The 20,608-nt window shown below is 32.8% G+C and overlaps 1 protein-coding gene across 1 annotated transcript; it reads right to left on the bottom strand.

Moving 5' to 3' along the window:
* Positions 1-7,554: 7,554 nt before the first annotated feature.
* Positions 7,555-9,156, bottom strand: LOC126748775 (acanthoscurrin-1-like). The gene is made up of 3 exons (XM_050458221.1): positions 8,850-9,156; positions 7,832-7,996; positions 7,555-7,652 (listed from the first exon to the last, which is right to left on the bottom strand). Coding segments are annotated over exons 1-3 (423 nt in total). The 5' UTR covers positions 9,107-9,156; the 3' UTR covers positions 7,555-7,651.
* Positions 9,157-20,608: the final 11,452 nt, after the last annotated feature.

Genomic DNA, 20,608 nt, shown 5'->3' on the forward strand with positions numbered 1-20,608 from the left:
ATTTTTATACCTTTTTATATTTTCACATATGGCCGATGCACCCTCCGTACACTCTGCAGCTATAACTTTTCTACTCAATCCAGGACGTATAGTCCAATCAAATGGTGTATGTACCTCGAAATTTTTGAGTATATAGGGAGGATATTGGTGAGTCAAAAACTCAGCTTTCGAGACTAAGGGGTAGCGCAAATCGCGGTCGTATTTTAAAAAAGCGTGCAAACGGTCTCCCCGGAATATCTCCGTCACCGTGAATTGCACAGAGATTGTGAGTTGTCTCTTCAAATTCTTATTATGACTTTCTCTTGCGTATCTGCTATATTTATGGACTTATTTGCAAAATAATAAAGAAAACCGTATACGTTTCAGGTCAGGAATTTGGACTAACTAGGGTGTTGGTTGGTTATGTCAAAAAATCGTATTACTCTTACTAAAAACATTGCTTAGAACTCTGAAACATCAATGGATGAAAAAGATGTGAAAAATCTATTGACGAGAAGTATTGCTCAAAAGAAAGAAAATCTAGAAGAATTTTTGCGGCACTTAACTAAGGTAATCTTACATATTACATGCTACAAATTTTATTCTGATTCACACAATGATACTTCGACTCCTCGTCGTAGTAGCAGCGTTCATCTTCTATGTTAACATCAGATACACCATTACTTTCGATTTTATAAATAACTGTTTTATTTGCGGTGATATTATGGGCATAATAAAGGTCAAAGTGTTAATAAAAGCGTCATTGAAAACGACTCTAATGAATTGACTGCAAGGACGTTCTGATAATTTTTCTTTGAAGTCTGTGAATCGTGTGAAGGATGTAAACTTGGTCGCAATCGGAGCGAAATATCTTCGGAACTGCTATAAACACCTTCAGACATTAAAAAGAAATAATCAAAGAACAAAATTTGACCAAGCAATGAAACTCATATCTACCACTTCCCCTTTCAACACTACTGATACGCTATAGAAGGAGTTTATGTTCCTAGTCGTCTAACTATAAAGCACCAATTACTGGAAAAAAGATTTAGAGTCACCAGGGCGAGAGACAATAGCATCTTTTCAGAAAATACAGAATATGAGGATGTACTGATCAGCCTCCTGGTATCAGAAAAGACATTCTTATCCTCGGCAAGAACGCCTCTAAATTGTTCGAGAGACAGCGGTAATCATTCTGGAGGACATTCGCTCTCAAATAATCGAAACTAAAGATAAGAAGTCTTCTGATGATTTTCTTGAGAATATTAATTCAGTTATACCTGAAGAAGTACGGTCCTTTCAAGCTTCATATCGAAATCGTAGCGTGGATAAATGGAAAAGGTCCAGAGAAAATTTATCTCAATTGGTCATGCAATTATTTCCGCAACACGTCTCTCTTCATTTATTTCTCCTTTGATTCTTGGAGCTAATGCTTTCGTTTTATGGTTCGAAAAATGTTATAGATGTTTTATCGTCTCTAGATTTTTCTGCAGCATACTCCTTAGTCGCACAATTTAATCTTGTGCTTTTCATTTTGTTCGAAAAGTTTAACCACATGTATTTTCGCCATTTGTGTTCGATAATGCTGATAAGTTCGTAAATATAACAGACAAAGAAAAAAAAATGTTACGGAGCGATTACGGAGATATTACAGAGAAACCGTTTGCACTGACGTTTTTCAAAATGGCGGTGGTTTGCTCTATCCCTCAGTCCCAAAACTTGAATTTCAGACTCACCAAAACCCGTTAGTTACCCTGAAAAACTCAACCTGACGGCAAAAAATTACGCTTGTTTTCATGCGCATTTGACTGAACTAGTCATTTATCTAATATTTCAGACTTTTGTTTTAAGGGTAATGTCACATGTTTGCGTTTTGGAGTCATTTTGCCACACTCGGACAATAACTACATACGACTGGTCACTCAACGGTCAAAAGACATGTGTGTTTTTATCTAAAATGCGTCTCACCAATCTACTGAAACTACAGTTGTATGTAGTTTAAACTGGTTAAATCTGGCTCGTAGCGAGGCTCTATTATATTTTCTTTCACACATCTTTGACACAGAGCAGACAGGTTTGACAATCAAATACCATTTTCAATTCATGATATTTGATTCGTTTCGACGAAAGTCTAAAATGCCTCCATAGGTTTTACATGTCTAGGAAGATTCTAGTAATCGATTTATCTATTTATCTGTACGTATTCAGCGACCTATTTATTTATACAGCTTTAAAACCTCTACCTCTACAACGGGCCCGGATAAATAAATAGGTCGTTGCAAACCGAAATATGCTGCAATCGGATGCCTTTACTCACAATTTTTAATAAAATTTGTCGATACCATTCGAGTTTCACTGCTTGGAAATATTTTTTGATTGTCACATGCCAAGACTTCCCAACGTGAATATTAAGCTTCAGGTTCTAAAAAAAAAACAAACGTTGTGAAATCAGCAATTTGTGTTTCAAGGAAAGCATTAACTGACTGAAGATGTTGCGTGCCAACGCCAGAAGGGTGCGAAATCAAGATGCTTTATTAGCATGTAATAATGTTTTTAAATTATAAATAAGATTAGACAAGTGACTTACTGTCAGATGACAGTTTAACAGATAGCAATAATATCGTCTTTGTGTTTCTTTTTTCTTAATTGTTTTATGAATGCTATCTAGCAAATTTCTTATAAGCTCACGAAAGAACGCGGAGAACACGTAATTATAATGACGCATCAACGCAGCGGCGTATCAAATATTTCTATATTTTATCTCGTGGAATTGCAGCCTGTAAAACTACTTTGTATGGTATAATTTGTCTCCAGCCTTTTGTAAATAATCTTCAGAAGTAAATGGCGACTTTAAGTACAAATTAAGAATTAAAGGTATACAGATTAGGTGTGCACACAATTATTTTTTGCAATTAGTTGTAATACTATGACGTTTTATCGTTCAAATTATTTGTTTTGTTCTATATATGATGTCTTTCGTTATAAAATTTGTCTTTATGGTTTTTAAGACATAAGTTGTTATTAATAAAGACTTTTGGAACGCCCGGTATCTAGCGACTAAGGTTTTTTTGATGCAAAACGTTCTCCTCATTTAATCCTAGTTAAAATATGGTATCAATCATTGTATAAAAGTATTACTGTTATTCGTTGAAAGTTTATATCTCAAATGGTATATGTACCTATACAGACACAAGTTAAAAACTGTTTAGAAAAAAGTTATTGTAGGCAATAGAAAAATGTTAAAGAGACAAATGCTTTATAAATTTACTGCATGATGCTGTAGATCCTATACACGGTTTTGATGAAGGTTTCTTGTTGAAACTTTTATAAAAGCCTTTTTCTCTTTAACAATTATACTTTTAGATAAGAAGGCCCATTTTATAATTAATTACACGATATTTTCGACCAAATTATACTTGTTAGATCATCAAAAGCGTGAAAACTGGAATGTATTATCATAAAATTAGCACAAACTTTTTATTTTGTTATAATATATGTATTTCCATTATGTTTAGCACAAAAAAAGCACAGCTCATTTATTGTATAGTGATTATATTTGATGGTCATTGACTTTTAAAACCGTTAACTATCTTAAAATAGTATTTATTAGCAAATTAAATAATACTTGAATAACCAAAGCCAATATTTGACTTTTTTTATGATATTTTTTAAAAAGTGGTTTATTCAAGTATTGTGAAAGATATAGGTCTTATCGCAAAGTGCGCCCCCCAAGCTTATACAGGATGACAAACTTAGCAAACATTCGACAACCTTAACATAAAAATGAAAACTGTTCGGGTATGATTGTCGATTTTTTATATCTATTATCAGTGAATATGTATTTTAGGTCTTAATCCTGACAATTATAAATAACATGATAAACAAGATGTATTTTTTAATATAAGTTTGTATATACCTTTTGTAGTACTAGATTAATGACTTTTTATTATTGACCTTTGATATTATTCTAGGTGTTTCTTTGAAGAGTATTGAATTTTGACTATGAATATAATAAAATAGTAGAATAATTGCCGCTTTAGTTTTATTTTATCCCAAGCATGGCAACAATCAGTAAATTATTTCAGGAAGTTTGAAATTTATTATTTAATTCCATCTTAAAAAATTTTTTAGATTAGAAAAAGCTGCAAAAACTAATGAACATTCACACATTTAGTAGCCAAGATCAACGACAAGTAGTCAAATCACTTTAAGTCAATCAAAGAGGCTCACACCAATGTATGCTGCAATTAATGCAAATAGCACTAATATCCCACCATTTCTTATATTTCAAAGGAAGGTTCGTTATTACGAGTCTGTCAACGCTGCTGCGGCTTGTGTTAGTTTATTCAAAATCTTAAATGAGCATTTCGCATCCTGCATACCTCCTAAATTGCTCAGAAGAAGAAATTTTCTCCCCTGGTATACCAAAGAGATAACTTAAAATATTTTCAATAAAGATAAAGTTCGCCGGCATCTGTCAGCTGACAGATCTCATTTTTATGTTAAAAGGTTGAGATATTTACGTAGTTTAATCAAAGCTCAACAAGCCTACAAAGATTTTATCATTAATGCTGAAACAAATATCTACAACGACCCTTCTAATTTTTCGTCCTTTATTAATAGTAAAGGAATCGGGATTTTCAGCTAATACGAACTATAAAAACATTTTATTTCATGTATAGTCAGACATGAAATAAAACATTGACGACATTGATGATATTTCAGACAGATACAATGCTAGCAGTTGTGTCTGTCTGCTTTTACAAATTAATTTGCAGATCTATAACCCCTCTGAGCGAGTTCCAAATCAAACTCTGGATCTGGTCTGCTTTGAGTTAATAGACATTTTATCAATTACTCTCGATGACGTCCTGATGGCCTGCAAGAACCTGAAAAACAAATTTACGTCTGGTTCTGATGGAATTTCAAGCTTTTTCGTTAAGGCTTGTTCTCGTGTTTTGAGTATACCTTTATCACATATCTCAACCGACGTCAGGTCGGTGGAGACATCCTAAAACTTCGCTATTAATCAAATTTTTTCGAGAGTATCTTACAAAAAATCTTATTTTCAAGAGTTTAGACGAATTATGACAGTTTATTAAGACAAATTTAAATTAGAGACTATTTTAAATTAAGACAAATTATCAGTTTGTTAACACGGATTCTATGCCAAAAGATCATGTATGACTAATCTCTGTAATTTCTCCTCTTTCTCCTGCGAAGTTCTCAACGATAGGGGAAGGTAGTAGTATAGGGCGTCGAGATTCAAGGTATGAATGAGGTCAGCACTTTCCAAGGACCAAGGAAGGAAATTTGGAGACACTGTTTATTATTTTTTCATGTGTTTATTATTTTCATAAATGATCTTCTTTCTTTATTGGTAGGGCAAAAAGCTGGCCTGTGCCGACGATATCAAGATTTTTTTTTGTTTTACTACTCTAGCAAAATGCGCTATCCTTCACGACTGTGTTAATGCAATTTGTCAATGGTTTATAACAAATAGCCGAATATTTTAAAATGTAACGTTGTTTCTTATGGTCTTGACCTGGGGGTGGTATTTGATGATAAATTTTCTTTTATTCCGTACATGTTGATCAGATGTTGGAAAGTGCGACTAAATCACTGGATTTTATATTAAGAATCTTAGAGCTAAGTTGCACGAGCAGTCGGTATAATCTATGCAAAGAGGATTTTTCAAATATTATATAATCTTTGGGAAGAAAGGTTGTTATCCTGAACGTGGTACTAATCATAAGATTTTACTTACCTGATTTCATGAAGTTTCTTTAGCTCAACGATGGGACACTCAATCCGTAACGTTTCTCTACAAACGTCTTCAGGATAAAATGGATTCCCCTTGCTTGTTGCAAAAAACTTTCTTCAGTAGCTGTTACTGAAGACTGTTTTCAATCTGAGATATGCAAATGATATTTTTTGCTAGTCTAAAGAGGAATTGTGTCAACTACTAGATAGAATAGAAAACATCCGCATAGATAGATAGATAGAGATAAGGATCCTTGTAATAGCCAAAGTCAACTATTTTAAATAAATAAAATGGCCATTGTAAGTCAGCTTGTGAACCTGGGATCTGCAACAACTAATACTGGTGGATTTACTGAGGAAATTAAACGTAGAGCAGCTATTACAAAAAATGTAATGACTAAAACCTGGAGAAGTCACGAAATCACCTTAGCGACCAAAATCAGACTGATCAGATCCCTAGTCTTCCCAAGTTTCCTCTATGCGGCGGAGTGTGGACAATAAGAGCATATATGCATTCGAGATGTAATTTAATAAATTCCTTGGACAGCTTGAAGAACAAATGTGTCAATATTAGAACAATTGAATATTAAAAAAAGACTAAGAACGCAGGTAACAGAGAAAAACCAGCCTATTTTGGACATGCCTTTGGAAGAAACGGTCTTGGGAAGCTTGCAATAGAGGGAAGCATATAAGGTAAAAGAGCTGATGGACGGAAGACTGGGAAAAATGGAGAGGCATCGGCAAGAGAAATTCAGTCAAGATACCTGTACCAGGTTAACTCTAGTATTCCTTCAGGTATACAGGATTCTACCATATTGTAGACATTAGTTTATTGAGGTATCAGTTTCAAGCTTAGAGCCTCTTCTGATCATCATGTCGGTTGGAATATTCCTCTCCAGGGGCTTTGTTGTTCTTATGTTCTTTAAGGCTTTCACTTTTTCCTCATTTACTTCCAGTAATTCTTCAAATCCGACGTGTCTCACTTTAACCTTCATCGTTTTGATATTTTACTTTGGATTCGGACAGGCCTGAGTAATATTTCTCAACGATTTCCAAAATTCCTTACTGTCAGTTAAGAAGAAAATTTGCTTTTCCCTAGATCTGGTCTTAAGCATTTTATGCCATTGTTTTTATTTATGGTTTCGTTTATTAGTTGGTCGTCTTTCTCTCTTTTATACAGACAGTTACGCACATCTCTAATAATGTTCGACTTAAATTATTAAATATCACATATTAAGTATTACTTTATTAAAGATACCAAATTTCAATTGCGTGCCTCCTTGTTATCTTTCCTATGACAATCTATATTTACTAGACTTGCCTTTACTGAAGTAAATAAAGTGCATCAGCAGATGTTATAGAATTCTTGCTTGCGTTATAGCTATTCAAAGGAATACGATTTTGTAACATCCACGTATTACGTAGTTACAAGAAGCGTTGCATTATTTTTGCGCTTCAAACTATCATATCTCATCAACCCTCTAGTTATAGTCTATTGTTAAGTATATTATTAGAATCTTATTACAACGTCATTTATTTAAATACTGCAACTTCTTTATTTGATTTCATCCTAGCAACATATTTTCTTTTGCAATATTAATATAAATAAAAGAAAATATAAAAAGGATTAGAATTGTCAAAGTCACTTATTGTCAGAATCTCAAAATTCTCATGCGCAAGTCAAATGTTCAGCAAGTAATCTGTGCGCATGCTCGTAACGAACAGAAGCTGTTGCATGCCGAGTTGAGACACTTCATACGTCAAATTTTATTACCTTTTTTTTAAATAAATTCGTGACAAAAAAACAACAAATTTACCAAAGAAAATAATAATTTATTAACAACTAACTTATTATACAAGCGTATGTGTACTTCACATTCCCTTTGTGGTACCCGTTTTAAAGAAGGGCTCTGAAATAAAAAAAAATAAATTGTATTAATAAATTTAAAAAATATATATTCAAATATAAGCAGGAATAATAAAATAGGGCCTTGCCAATAAGTTTTTTTAGGAGTTAATTCCTTTATTAACAAATATGAGGTTCTTTAAAAACGACTCGATTAGTTCTGTTCAAAAAAACATTACTTACCACCAACCAGAATATCCACCTCCATATCCGAAACCACCTCCATAGGAGTAACCTCCTCCATATCCTCCATCGTAATGATGGTCATGTAGATGGACTACATGAACTTCAGTTGGATGGCTGTAAGTGTGGTATCCGCCGCCATAACCACCACCGTATCCGCCTCCACTGAAAAAAAAAATAATAAAAAGAGTGCAACAGAACCAGAGAATTAATTTTGCAAATAAATAAATCTTTAACAAAAGATAGGACAAGATGAAAAACAAGCTGTGTAATACAACAAATCTGTTAATACACGCACATCTTGTGCGAGATTATGATGTACTGAAATATACACTTTTCTAGATACTTTACTATTATTGTGTGTTTTATCAAAAACTGAATTAGTCACATACCCTTTATGCCGAAAGGTATTTCAGAAATACTCTTTTCTTTCCTTATTTCAGAGCTTCGTGTTATTATTGCTACCTCACCCTAGCTGTGTATTTCATATGAAGGGTGCCAAAATATTATTTACCCTTTTTAAAAATTACTATATATTCTCTAATATTAATTCTTTTTCTATTTCACTTTATTATAATTTAACCATGTGTTTATATTAGTTTTACCAAATAATATTTACAGGGCAATAATTGACTTGAAATTAATTTACTCGAAGTTAATTTAATCATCACTGTTACATTAATAGACATTGAACTTGCCTTGAAATAAATTTTTTGACATCATTATGGTATCTCTTTAATAAACCCTTTATGGTTTATAGTTTATGGTTCGTAACTAGTTGGGTGAAAAAATATAAAAGTTTTTGCTCAAAGAACTCAAAACAATTGATAGAAAATTGAAATTTCATACATGCCCTAAAAAAGCCAATGAGCAAAATCCGATCTCTGCAAGTACCATCCTTATAGAATATTCCGGCTAACTAACGAACTTATCCCTTTAGTATTTAACTTTCCGTGCAAACTAATTATTAAAAATCATCCCCAATTGAACTGCTTAGATAAAAAAGTGATGGACTTACATGCTTTTTCCAACAACTCCTCCAATAACAGCCCCCTTAGCAACACCAAGACCAACAGCTCCAGCTCCAAGAGCACCGGCTCCCAAAAGTCCAGCTCCTAAAACTCCTGCGCCCAATACACTCGCCCCTAAGGCACCACCTCCTAATGCTGCAGCCCCTATGATAGGACTCCTCTTCTGTCTTTCAGAAGTGGATATCGAAGCTGCATGGGCAATGTAAAGTGCACAGGCAAACGCTACTAAATAGGTGATCTTCATTTTGATTGTTGGTTGTTTGAAATGATCTAGTGAGACTGATATCGCTGGGCGCGGTGGATCGGCTTTTATACAAGAAATTTTCGATTTATCTCAATACCGTCTGTCACACGAAGAACGAAGGTCACCAAAATTAACATAGTTGCTGGATCTCTGTATTGATTGATTATTTAATAGCAATTCTTAGGTAAGTTTTTTAGGTAGACATAAGGCCTATTTGTTGGTTTGATTTGGTTAACATTAGGTGTTAGTAAGGTTGCCTTAAAGGATATACAAAGCTGCTTTAAAGAGGTCAATGAATTTTTTAGGACAGTTAGATTCTTGTATAAGGTAAATAAATTGTCTATGTTACTACTGACATATTGCTGATATTATTACAATACAATTTATACAAAAATTTTATTTAATTTTTCTACAAAATCTTCTAAATAATTGTATACAGAATAGTTAGTTATATACTTGAATTTAACCAAACTTGAGAGTTGCTGATAGAAAAATTAATTTTATAAATTATTTACACCCAGAAAGTCTATTTAGCTCCTCAGTAAAAATACTTTATTCCTAATATCGCGATATATAAGCAATTTTGATAATAAAATTTCACAGGAAGCTAACTAAAATTCCACAATATTTTAATAACAAAAATACTATAGTTTTAACTGATCCTGTACTTTTTTTTATACTTATTTTATACAGTAGAAACCTGTAAGGTAATAAAATTAAAATAAGCGTGTATTTTCAGAAATGCTAATTAATGTTATATACATATCGCAAACCACTAATTATTGAATAAATTAGGATATTTATATTGTCGTAGTTCGTCACAAAAGTTCTTGAACTTGCCTCTTTAAATCGCGTGACGTAGTAATATGCAAATTCTATAATTTATTAATATATGGAAATTCCACAAAAAATATATATTTGACTAAGAAGACATATTAATCTTTTAAAATTTAAATAATTTCTTGAGTATCATCATATGAATTTCGTAATAAAAGTGGCATAATTAGGAAAATGATAGAAGGAAAACTTGTGAAATTTACTGTGCTCAATTGGAGTTGTAAAAATCTAATAAAACTTTTAAAAAACTCGATGCAAAAACACTTAATTAATATATAATTTGGCGAACATATAAGAATAAAAAAGGAACCCAAATTGGCCTTAACTGAAATAATTTTTAAATATTTTCACCGATGACACAAAAAAGAAAATTAGTCTGGACAAATGCCCGAAAACTTCATTCAAGACAGGAAAACTAACATCAAAGGAACGGATTGAACTAAGAGACATAGATAACATCAAATCACTAGATCATCTGGACGTGTACAAATGTCTAGATATTGACGAATGTGCCAATTAATTATACCCGCGAGCATTGCCAAACGAATTCACCGAATAGAGTAAAAAGATAAAAGTGAAGATAAAGGACGGGATAACAGACAAACCCTTACATAGACAAAAGCAAAGGAAGCAAACAAAGGACTCGCCAATCATATTCAGACATGGACATGGCTCGTAAAATCAAATATTAAAGAAAAACTAAATCACTCACAACAATTTGCCAACACCAGGCTCTAGAAACAAAATATGTGAAAACAAAAATCCTTGAAACTGGCAATGACGTAAAATGTAGGCTTTGTCTTTGGCTTGTCTTTCGTGAGACAACATACCATTTAACATCTGGCTGACCTACCTTAGCTAAAAAAGAATATCTCGACCGACATAACATAGTGGCAAAGCACATGCAAGCACTACAATGTCAAAGTAAAAATTAAGTGGTACGAACACGAACCAGATCCAGTAGTCCACTACCCAGACTTATACAGACAAAAAATATATGCAATGAAGTGAAAGATAAGGAAGCAAAACAATGTCTTTTAATAGACGTAGCTGTCCCGTCAAACTACATCACAGAAAAAGAAGCAGAGAAAACTCCTAAATACAATGATTTACACGTGCATACTAAAGTCATCCTAATAATCATAAAGTCACAGCCAACGTAATAAAGGAAGTCTCTGGAACACTCAATCTCCTGAGCATGCAGAAACCAGTAGTGCTACCATACTGAGAAAAGTATTTACAAATTGCGAAAGAATTGGCTTTAAATCATTTAAGAGAGTTTTTATTTTGATATCTAATAAATGATGCGGATTGTATATGAGTTGAAGATTAGTGAACGTCTTTTTCATACAGTGTGTTTATTATATGTGATGAGAATCTCAAATCAATATTCACCTCCAACTCCAGGTTCCTAGGACTATCACAATGTTCAAAATTTTCTGTCCCCACCAGAATATTAAGCTGATTTAAACAATGTTACCTAGAAGAAGTATTTCCCTAGTTTTTTTTTACCTAGAAGAAGGATTTACGGTAAGTACACAGTTGGAAAGTGTATATATGAGCCCTGTTAAGAATATGTATTTTACTAGATTCTTGCCCATTGAGCGTTACGGACTGTAGCTGCTCCGCTCGTTAACTCCTTACCGAAAGACAAGCATCAGCGCTGAACCACAAGTATTACTTTTTCTTTAAATGCCTTATCCTCTATGATCGTTGGCAATCATTAGGGCTATTTGTACTTTTTGACGGCTTTTCTAAAAAGACTTTTGTATTCTCACCATACCATTGTCATAAATTCTTTACCCACGATATTCATCAATGCTTGGGTTGTCTTCTGCCTTGGATTGCTTTATATTATTAATTGAGAAGTTCGTATTTTTCGCTTCTAAAAATGTGTCCAAAGAGTAAACACGACTTCGAGATCTTTTAACATTCTCGCAAGCACATCCCCATTTCGCACTTTGTCCATCCAGGATATTTTTAACATCAGTCTTCCCTCTTTTTATACATGGCATCTGTTAGAGTCTACGCCTCAATTCCGCAATAGAGTAGTTTTTACAAATGATGCTCTGGCTTGTTCAATTCGGACACGGACCTTCTGCATCGCATCCCAGTTTTCATTGACCAGGCATCCAAGATATATATGACTGAACGCGTTCGATTAGTTAGTTCTATACCTTTACAATACCTCCTCCAACTTAATTCTTACTAATGATCATTTATTTGTCAGTTACCATATCGTCAAGCTTGATCTGAAGACTGCCCTACGAGTTCGCGATTATGACGGTGTTGTTAGCGTACCTATGGAAGGAAAATCTTAAGAAAGCACATCAAGATAACCATCAAGCCCATAAGCCAATAGTCGCTGCCTCTTTTTGACATGCTCTTCTTTGGAAGCATTATAAATGTTGGAGCCAGTCGGAAGAAATAACGTCCGATCGGTGATCAGTTTTAGCGACTTTTTAAGATTTTAAAGACTTCCGAGTAAATTCCATCTGGACCTGCAGCATTTCTATTGTTTGAGAACGGGATTGCATTTTTAACTTCTTCCATAGTTATATCTATAGTCTATTTCAAATATGTAGAGAGTAATAAGACCTTTTTAAGTATGCAAAAGGCATTCCTGTAAAACTGCATCTACAGCAAAACTAGGGTGGTCATTCTTTAAACTATCATGCACATTTAAAATAATAACTTTTTTATTGACTGACAATCTATTATTAGAACTTCTTTTCGTTGAAGTAAAAATCTGTCATCTGATCATGTCTATCTGTTATATACAGGGTGTTAGTAAATGAGTGCGACAAACTTCAGGGAGTGATTCGGCATGGAATAATGACTCGTTTGCTATATAAACGTATGTAGCAATTACGAAATTGCTTCGTTTTTCATCTGCGAAATATGAAATGTCAAATTAGCTTTCCTTTACTATTAAGCTTTTAGTATTAACAAGTAATTAGTTTTCCTTTTATCGAAAAAAATGGAAAATTTTACACATGCGTCTGTCAGATATCAATTTGATCTATGGCCGAAGTAATGGAAATGATCGGCAAGCACAAAGATTGTATGCTGAGTTGTATCCAGGACGTAAAGTATCCCATCACACAATATTTGTTCATCTTCACCAACGTTTGCGTGAAAATGGTACGTTTAAGAAACAAATGGCTGACTGCGAGCACCCTCGACAAGGACGAACGGTGCAATTAGCAGAAGCAGTTCGAGAGTTAATTGCAGAGTCACCTGAAACAAGTACTCGAAAAATTGCCAACATATTGAATGTAAGCAACTTCACTGTATTTGAAATCCTTAGAGAAAATCATTTGTATCCATTTCATATTCAACGTGTGCAAGCTCTACTACCTAGAGACTTTTTTCCGCGTATATTTTTTTGCCAATGGATTTTTTATCAAGTCGCTCAAATTCTCAGTTATCCAAATTCAAACAATTGGTATTTTGTTTACTGACGAGGCTACTTCTGGAAGACATTGCATATGAAATTTCCATAACAATCACTTATGGGCTGAGGAGAATCCAAATATAATCTTTGAGGGTAATTTTCAGCATCAGTTCTCAGTAAATGTATGGCTTGGATTAATTGACGATCATTTAATCGGCCTATATTTCCTCCCACAACGCCTAACAGGAGAATCTTACCTTCATTTCCTACTTTTTCAAGAAATTCCTCTACAGCTGAGTCAACACTTATGGTTCATGCATGATGGTGCACCAGCCCATTTTAGTATCAATGTACGTAATCACTTAGATACAGTATTTTCAAATCGTTGGATAGGTAGGGGAGGTACAGAACATTGGCCTGCTCAATCGCCATATTTAAATTCTCTAGATTTTTGCATTTGGGGTTTTCTTAAGTCATTAGTTTATTCCACTCCCGTCGAAAATGTTGATGACCTAAGGAATCAAATTATAGCCAGCTGTAAGATACTAAGAAATACATTAGGAATATTTGCGCGAATACGAGAATCAATGAAGCAAAGAGTTGAATTTTGTGTAACGTCTGAGGGAGGTCATTTTGAACACTTGTTATAGATTTGTTGTTGTAAAATTTTAGTATTGTTATTTCCTATTATTGTTCTGGTTTAATGTTGTTGTATTAGATAGTTCTTGATAATGTATTAAAGAAATGAAAAATACGCGTAAAGATGTTTTTTTTGCATAAAAATGGCGCCACATACGAAAAAAAGGTAAGAAAGGTTTTTTGTCACAAATTGAACGAGGAATTTAAAAATTATCTTTAATTTAAAATATCTCAGTGGCGTATAATTTTTTTCTTTAAAAAAATTGAAATCATTAGCCGTATGCGCGCCAATGGTAAAAATAAAATTCTTAATTGCATGGCAAAAAATGCTATCTGGACCGGTTTCAGGGCAATAAATAAATCGTCAATTTTTAAGAAAAACTTTAGCACCCCGTATCTCGGAAAACGAAGCATTTGCGGACATAGGTTTATATAGCAAACTGTCATTGTTTTTCCATGTAGAATCACCTCATGAAGTTTATCGCACTTATTTACTAACACCCTGTATAACACTACCGCGTAACAGCAAATACTACTATGTTTAACTGTGTTTTTATTACCACTTTTATTTATTTATTTATATCCTCTAGATTACCTGGCAGAAGCACAATGAAGTTTTATTAATATGCCAAACATTACCTACCAAATTAGCATATTATATATTATGCTTACCTGTGTTACATTTAAAAATCACCACAAAACCCTCGGAAATTTACTTTTTGTTACTCTCTACCTATTTGAAATACAGTATAGTATTGCAGAAATGCTAAAAGTAACTCATGGTTAACCCTATCAAATGCTTTGGAGTAATTTAATAAGACAATGCCAGTACATATTTATAATGAAAGTGCCTAGGGTTTTTAACCATACCGGCAGATCAGAGAATATAAGGCTAACTAATCTAAAAGCATTAGATTGTGTCACGGAATATTGTTAGAAGCTTATAACTGTGGATACTAAAAAGATCGTAACTTGGTGTGATGCTTATTAACTTTATATGGACTTTGTGGTTATTGACTCTCAAATTTTAAAGGCTGTTATTGCTACTAAATACCTGGATTTACGAATACATTAAAAATTGGCTCTCTGTCTATAGGGAATTAGATATCGCTCTTGTATTTTCCACTAATTCCATACTGTAATCTATTCCCATGTTTCTATATCTAAAATCTTTTTCCATCCTTTTTTTACCTTAAATTAAAAACCTTAATAAAAAAGAGTTATTAGGTGCATACTATTTTTGTTTAAAATAGAATCTTTACATTGCCAAGTCTTATTTTCTGTCTTTGCATTTCCCTCATTTTAGTTATAAAAACGGCTCTATTGCATACTTAACTTCATATTTTTTGAATTGTTGGATCATCTCACATAGATATGAGGTTTTTATTAATCAATTTGTTTCAAGTTATAATAAACCCTAAAAGTTTGGGAATTTTAAAATACACTGTATAACAGTAATAATTTATTCATAATAACATACGTAAAATTTCAAATTGGAATTCCTTTTTTCCTATTAACGTTATAAATTTTTATCACTTAAAACGATAAACTGCTTATATTAAAATCAATTTTATTGATTCCGCATAATTTATTTTAATGTATTAGTCCCACCAGCCGCGGTCTGCTATAAAGAAACCCCCCAAAAAAGGAAACAAAAATGAATAGCGCTTTGTTTCTTCTTTTTTACCAAAACCTTGACCCAGGGCCGAGCTTAAAACCGTCGTTTTTTTCGAAATTCCGGCAATGACGACCTTATAAGTGATTAATGCTTTAAGCAAAAAAGACTTACATATACAATACTTATGTGGTCCAAGGTAAACTTAATATCATGTTCTAAATCAACCAAAAATAAAATAAATTTTAATTTGATCGTTAATACCAATATAATCACGTGCGAGAACAGATTATTAGCGGCTTGAATGAATGAAGGGGCTTGGATGTCATTGAAAGTGTTCTAAGTTATGAATATTTATATTCATTTTAATATTTTTACGAGTAGGTAAGTGGTTAAATGATGTCATGGATTTTCCTGTACATCAAAAAAGCTTATTTTTGTCGAAAATTGTGTTTTTCTTATTAAATTTACATAGGAATGCGGATGTTACATGTATATGTATAAGCATTTTCTTTTTATAGCAAATATGAGTTAAATAATAAATATTTAATATATTACAGTAAAAAAACATTTTTCATTAAAACTCTGCCTTTATTAAATCAATAGCCAGTTTTGTATGTTAAACTTTATCAATTATTAACTTTTCAAAATTAATATTTCTATTTTCCCATTTATGTAGTTTTTTAATAATTTCAGTAAATATTGCCATTTCAGAGCTTTTCGAAACCCACTCTTAAAGGGTAAAAAATTTCAGTTTTAATATTGACTTTGTTGTTTTCGATATTTAATTAGTATTGAACTGATCAAAAATTTTCAACATATTATGGTATAAGATATTTCTCACTACATATTCAGGGCCTATATAGGACATTTATAGATACATAAATTTGCCTTCATACCCCTATTACGGTTAATCTTTATTGTATTATCTGAAGACAGGCAGTGAAACAAAGTTGTGAAAGGTATGCAAAAGTATCTACTCTGTTATTACATAAAAAGCTATTATTACTTTTAAATTTCAAAAGTCTTGAAGAAATGCAAAACTATATGTAATATTTGAAAGGCATAAAAAATGTAAATATCTTAAAAGAAACCATACAAAAAATCCTCAGTGATCCAAAATAAATAGCTTCAAAGGTAAGATATCTATAGTTATAAGATATCTATAATTTAGAATAAGTACAAAAGCAAAATAAAATTTAATTAAGGTCTGGAACATCCACAAATTGAATGAATATGACAAATTTCGAGAAGAAATTTAAAATGGCTCTAATTTCTAAAAATAAAATGAAAAATCCTTTAAATACTCTGAAGAGTTAAAGACACTATTTAAGATTTTAATCCACTATTACATTTTAATCACGAAAAATTTATTTATATATTTATTTATACAGGCTTCAAATGCTTGGAAGATATGGAAAAATATATCAAATATTCAGAAGTAATACAGTCTACACTGTCTTTCAATATGTAGTGTGAGTCTGTAATTTACGGACATAAACTCAGTAGTTGATTCTTTTTTCTCAAAAAAATCCTCGGACCCGTCAAGTAGTATTTTTAGTTGCACACTTTTTTTGTCGAGAACGAAGTTATACAGTGTATCCCAAAAATAAGATTTTTTAAAATAGTAACCCTATTTTTTTATTGCATATCAAATTATACATAGCCACAAAATTTGAAATTTATGTGATTAATTGTCTTCAAGATAATTAAAATATTTTTTTTATTTAATATAAATTATAAAATCTGTTTTATTCAAAAGTTTTTTTAACAAATGTTTAAAATGTGGTCCATCTACTATTTAATATTATCCTAAATGTACTTGAAAATCGTTTTGAAGATTTATGTAGAAATTAATATGGTATTTATTATTATTATTATTATTATAATACGATAATAATACGATAATAATACGAATATATATATATATATTTAATTATCTAAGAACTGAGTTGACACCATTACAGCCATAGTCTGCTCAGGCTATTCTTAAAAACGGACAGTGAACTATTACATAAATCAATATTATGAGCGTTTAAGACACTCAGAGATCTATCGATAGGAGAATGACGGCCATATTCAGCTCTGTGCATAGGAACATGATAAAGGTCAAAATTACGTAGAGTTCTATTTGGAACATTAAGACCCACTTTAGAAAGAAGGTCAGGAGCATTAATCATGCCATTAACCAGCTTAAGACAGGACAAAGATCAGCGTTCACACGTCTTTTGGCCAATGTATCCAGGTTAAGCCTTACTCTCATGTCCTCAAGATGGTACTCGGTACCAAGATGGTACAAAGCTAATAACTACACCGTAAAAATCCATATTGCACTCCCTTAACTATATCTATTGAATTCTGATATAGAGGAGACCACACTACTGAAGAGAATTCAAGATTAGATCTAACCAGTGAGACATAAAGGAGTCTATAGGCTTGCAGAGAGAAATGTGAACTATAACTGTTTACAGCACCCAACACTCTTAGTCCCTTTAAAGTTATTTTAGAGATGTGATGAACAAAACTCAGATGCTTATCGAACCACACGCCCAAATCCTTGACTACATTCACATACTGCAAGGACTTACCAAGGATACTATATGTAGAATTGAATCTCTTCGAACCTCTATGAAATGATATGTAGCAACACTTGGAAATATTGAGCCTCAATCCGTTCATCACTGACCACTCACACAAAGCATCAAGATCTTCCTGAAGTTTGGCTATATCATTCACCTGCTTAATCTGCATGTAGAGAACTATGATTGATCACATTAACAATATCATTCACAAATAGATTGAAGAGCAGAGGGGCACAGTAAGATCCCTGAGGAGTGATAAAGTGTGTCCCAAAATTGAAATACATATTAAAATATTTTAGATGATTTTTTTAAACAATAGCGTTTGTTGCTTATTTCCAAAATATGTAATTTATAATTTTTTGTTTCAAAATTTGAAACCACTTGGTTTGTCTGAATAATACGAACACATTAATGCGAATACAAGAACCCAAAAGAAAATTATAGACTTATTCATGGATTGAAATGTGTATCTTGATTTATCACCGATACATTATCTGTAAGCAAAATTGAAAAACAGTTTCGGGAGAATGGTAAGAACAACATCTATAGGAACACATAGGTACAACAAGATGGTGCGCCTCTTCATTTTGCATGTCCTGTTCGATACTATATAGAGAGAAGAGGACTTTTTGGATGGCCGCCAAGAACTCCCGACCTAACTCCTTTAGACTTTTTTCCCATGGGGATATTGGAAACCAAAAGGTTTTTAAACATCTTTGCTGACCTCCTCATTTTGAGTTACACTACCGCTCAAAAGTATTTGCCCACCATGTATTCTTTTTAATATTTTAAATTAGGTATAAAAATCTTATAGATTGTATCTCTTTTGTAAATTGCATATGCATGCTTAAACAGCATACCTATCAACTATGGTTCGTTGGAAAACACTGAGTATTTAAAAAAAATAGTCTTGCAAATAACAAACAATGTAGTGAAAATATGCACTTCTTCTAAAAAACTAATCTGTTTACATCTCGTTTTCGATGAAATTTGAAACATTTAAAGGTGTTTAGTCTTCAAGAATTGATTTTACGTAACATTGGTAAATAATTTCGCTTGCTTATTGACGATTGTCATCGTTTCTTTGCTGGTTTTTCAACATTATTTAAAATGGCTAAAGCAAAAGAGTTATCGATAGAAAGAAAAGGTATTATCACTGGACTTCATAAGGCTGGAAAGACTAACCGTCAAATTTCGACGGATTTGGAAATTCCAAGGCGAACTGTCGATTATAATGTTAAGAAATTCACCAGAGAAGGGACTGTTAGCAACAAACCTCGATCGGGTAGGCCAAAGGCAACAAGTTCAAAGGAGGATTTAAATATTATAATTACAAGCAAACGCAATAGACGCCTTACCGCCCCTGAAATCACAGCAAAAATCAACAAGGAGCGTAAAAAAGCGGTTAGTGTTTCGACAGTAAAACGGCGACTTCATAATGCTGGTCTTAAAGGACGTTTAGCTGTATCAAAACCGCTACTGAAGGATGTTAATAAGAAGAAAAGACTTGAGTGGGCCCAATCACACAAAGAATGGACCATTGATGACTGGAAGAAAGTTCTCTCGAGTGACGAGTCGAAATTCGAGGTTTTTGGAACGAAGAGGCGAGTTTTTGTTCGCCGTTATGCCAATGAAAGGGTCGCTGAGAACTGTACGGTGGCCTCAGTTAAACACGGTGGTGGTTCGGTGATGGTGTGGGGTTGTTTCGGAGGATCTGCAGTGGGCGATCTAATTTAAATAGAGGGAATTCTTCGAAAAGAGGGTTACAAAACAATTTTAAGTAACAATGTACTTCCTTCTGGTACTCGAATAATTGGGGAAAACTTCATCTTTCAACATGACAATGAGACCAAGCACGCGTCGAAATTGTGCAAGCAATATTTAGGTCAATTACAAAGGCAACATCTTCTGAAAGTTATGGTATGGCCCCCACAATCACCGGACCTCAATCCTATCGAATTACTGTGGGATGAACTGGATAGAGGGTTACAAAACAATTTTAAGTGATAATCTACTTCCTTCTGGTACTCGTTGTTGATATGCGCACATATATTCAAAAGTTTTGCATCACCTTGTTTTTATGCAAGGGATTTCTTCTTCAGATTTAGTACGTTTATATGTACGTGCAATTTTTTCGTTTATTGTCGTCGGCATACAGTTTGACTGAGACAAATTGTAAATTATTAAACATCTAATACAAAATGACCCTTAATTTCTAGAATATACAATAGAAAAAATATCCGAGATAACAAAGGTTTATCCAGTAACAATCCAAAAGAATAGTGACTCAAAATTACTTCAAATACCTAAAATAAAAGAAAAAATATGATTTCCGTTTGCTTAAAGAAATAGCTTCAAATGCCAAAAGATATTAAATAATAACAATACATATTTGAAAAGAGATGGTAAATGACTCTAAATATCTGAAATAT

The sequence above is a fragment of the Anthonomus grandis genome, chromosome 22 (genome assembly GCF_022605725.1).
Source record: "Anthonomus grandis grandis chromosome 22, icAntGran1.3, whole genome shotgun sequence".
NCBI classification, from domain to species: Eukaryota; Metazoa; Arthropoda; class Insecta; order Coleoptera; family Curculionidae; genus Anthonomus; species Anthonomus grandis.

Coding starts and splice junctions, on each gene's coding strand:
- LOC126748775 (XM_050458221.1), bottom strand. CDS start 9,106: ATGAAGATCACCTATTTAGTAGCGTTTGCCTGTGCACTTTACATTGCC. Junction 7,997..8,849: donor GGAGTTGTTGGAAAAAGCAT/GTAAGTCCATCA, acceptor TTTTTTTTTCAG/TGGAGGCGGATACGGTGGTG.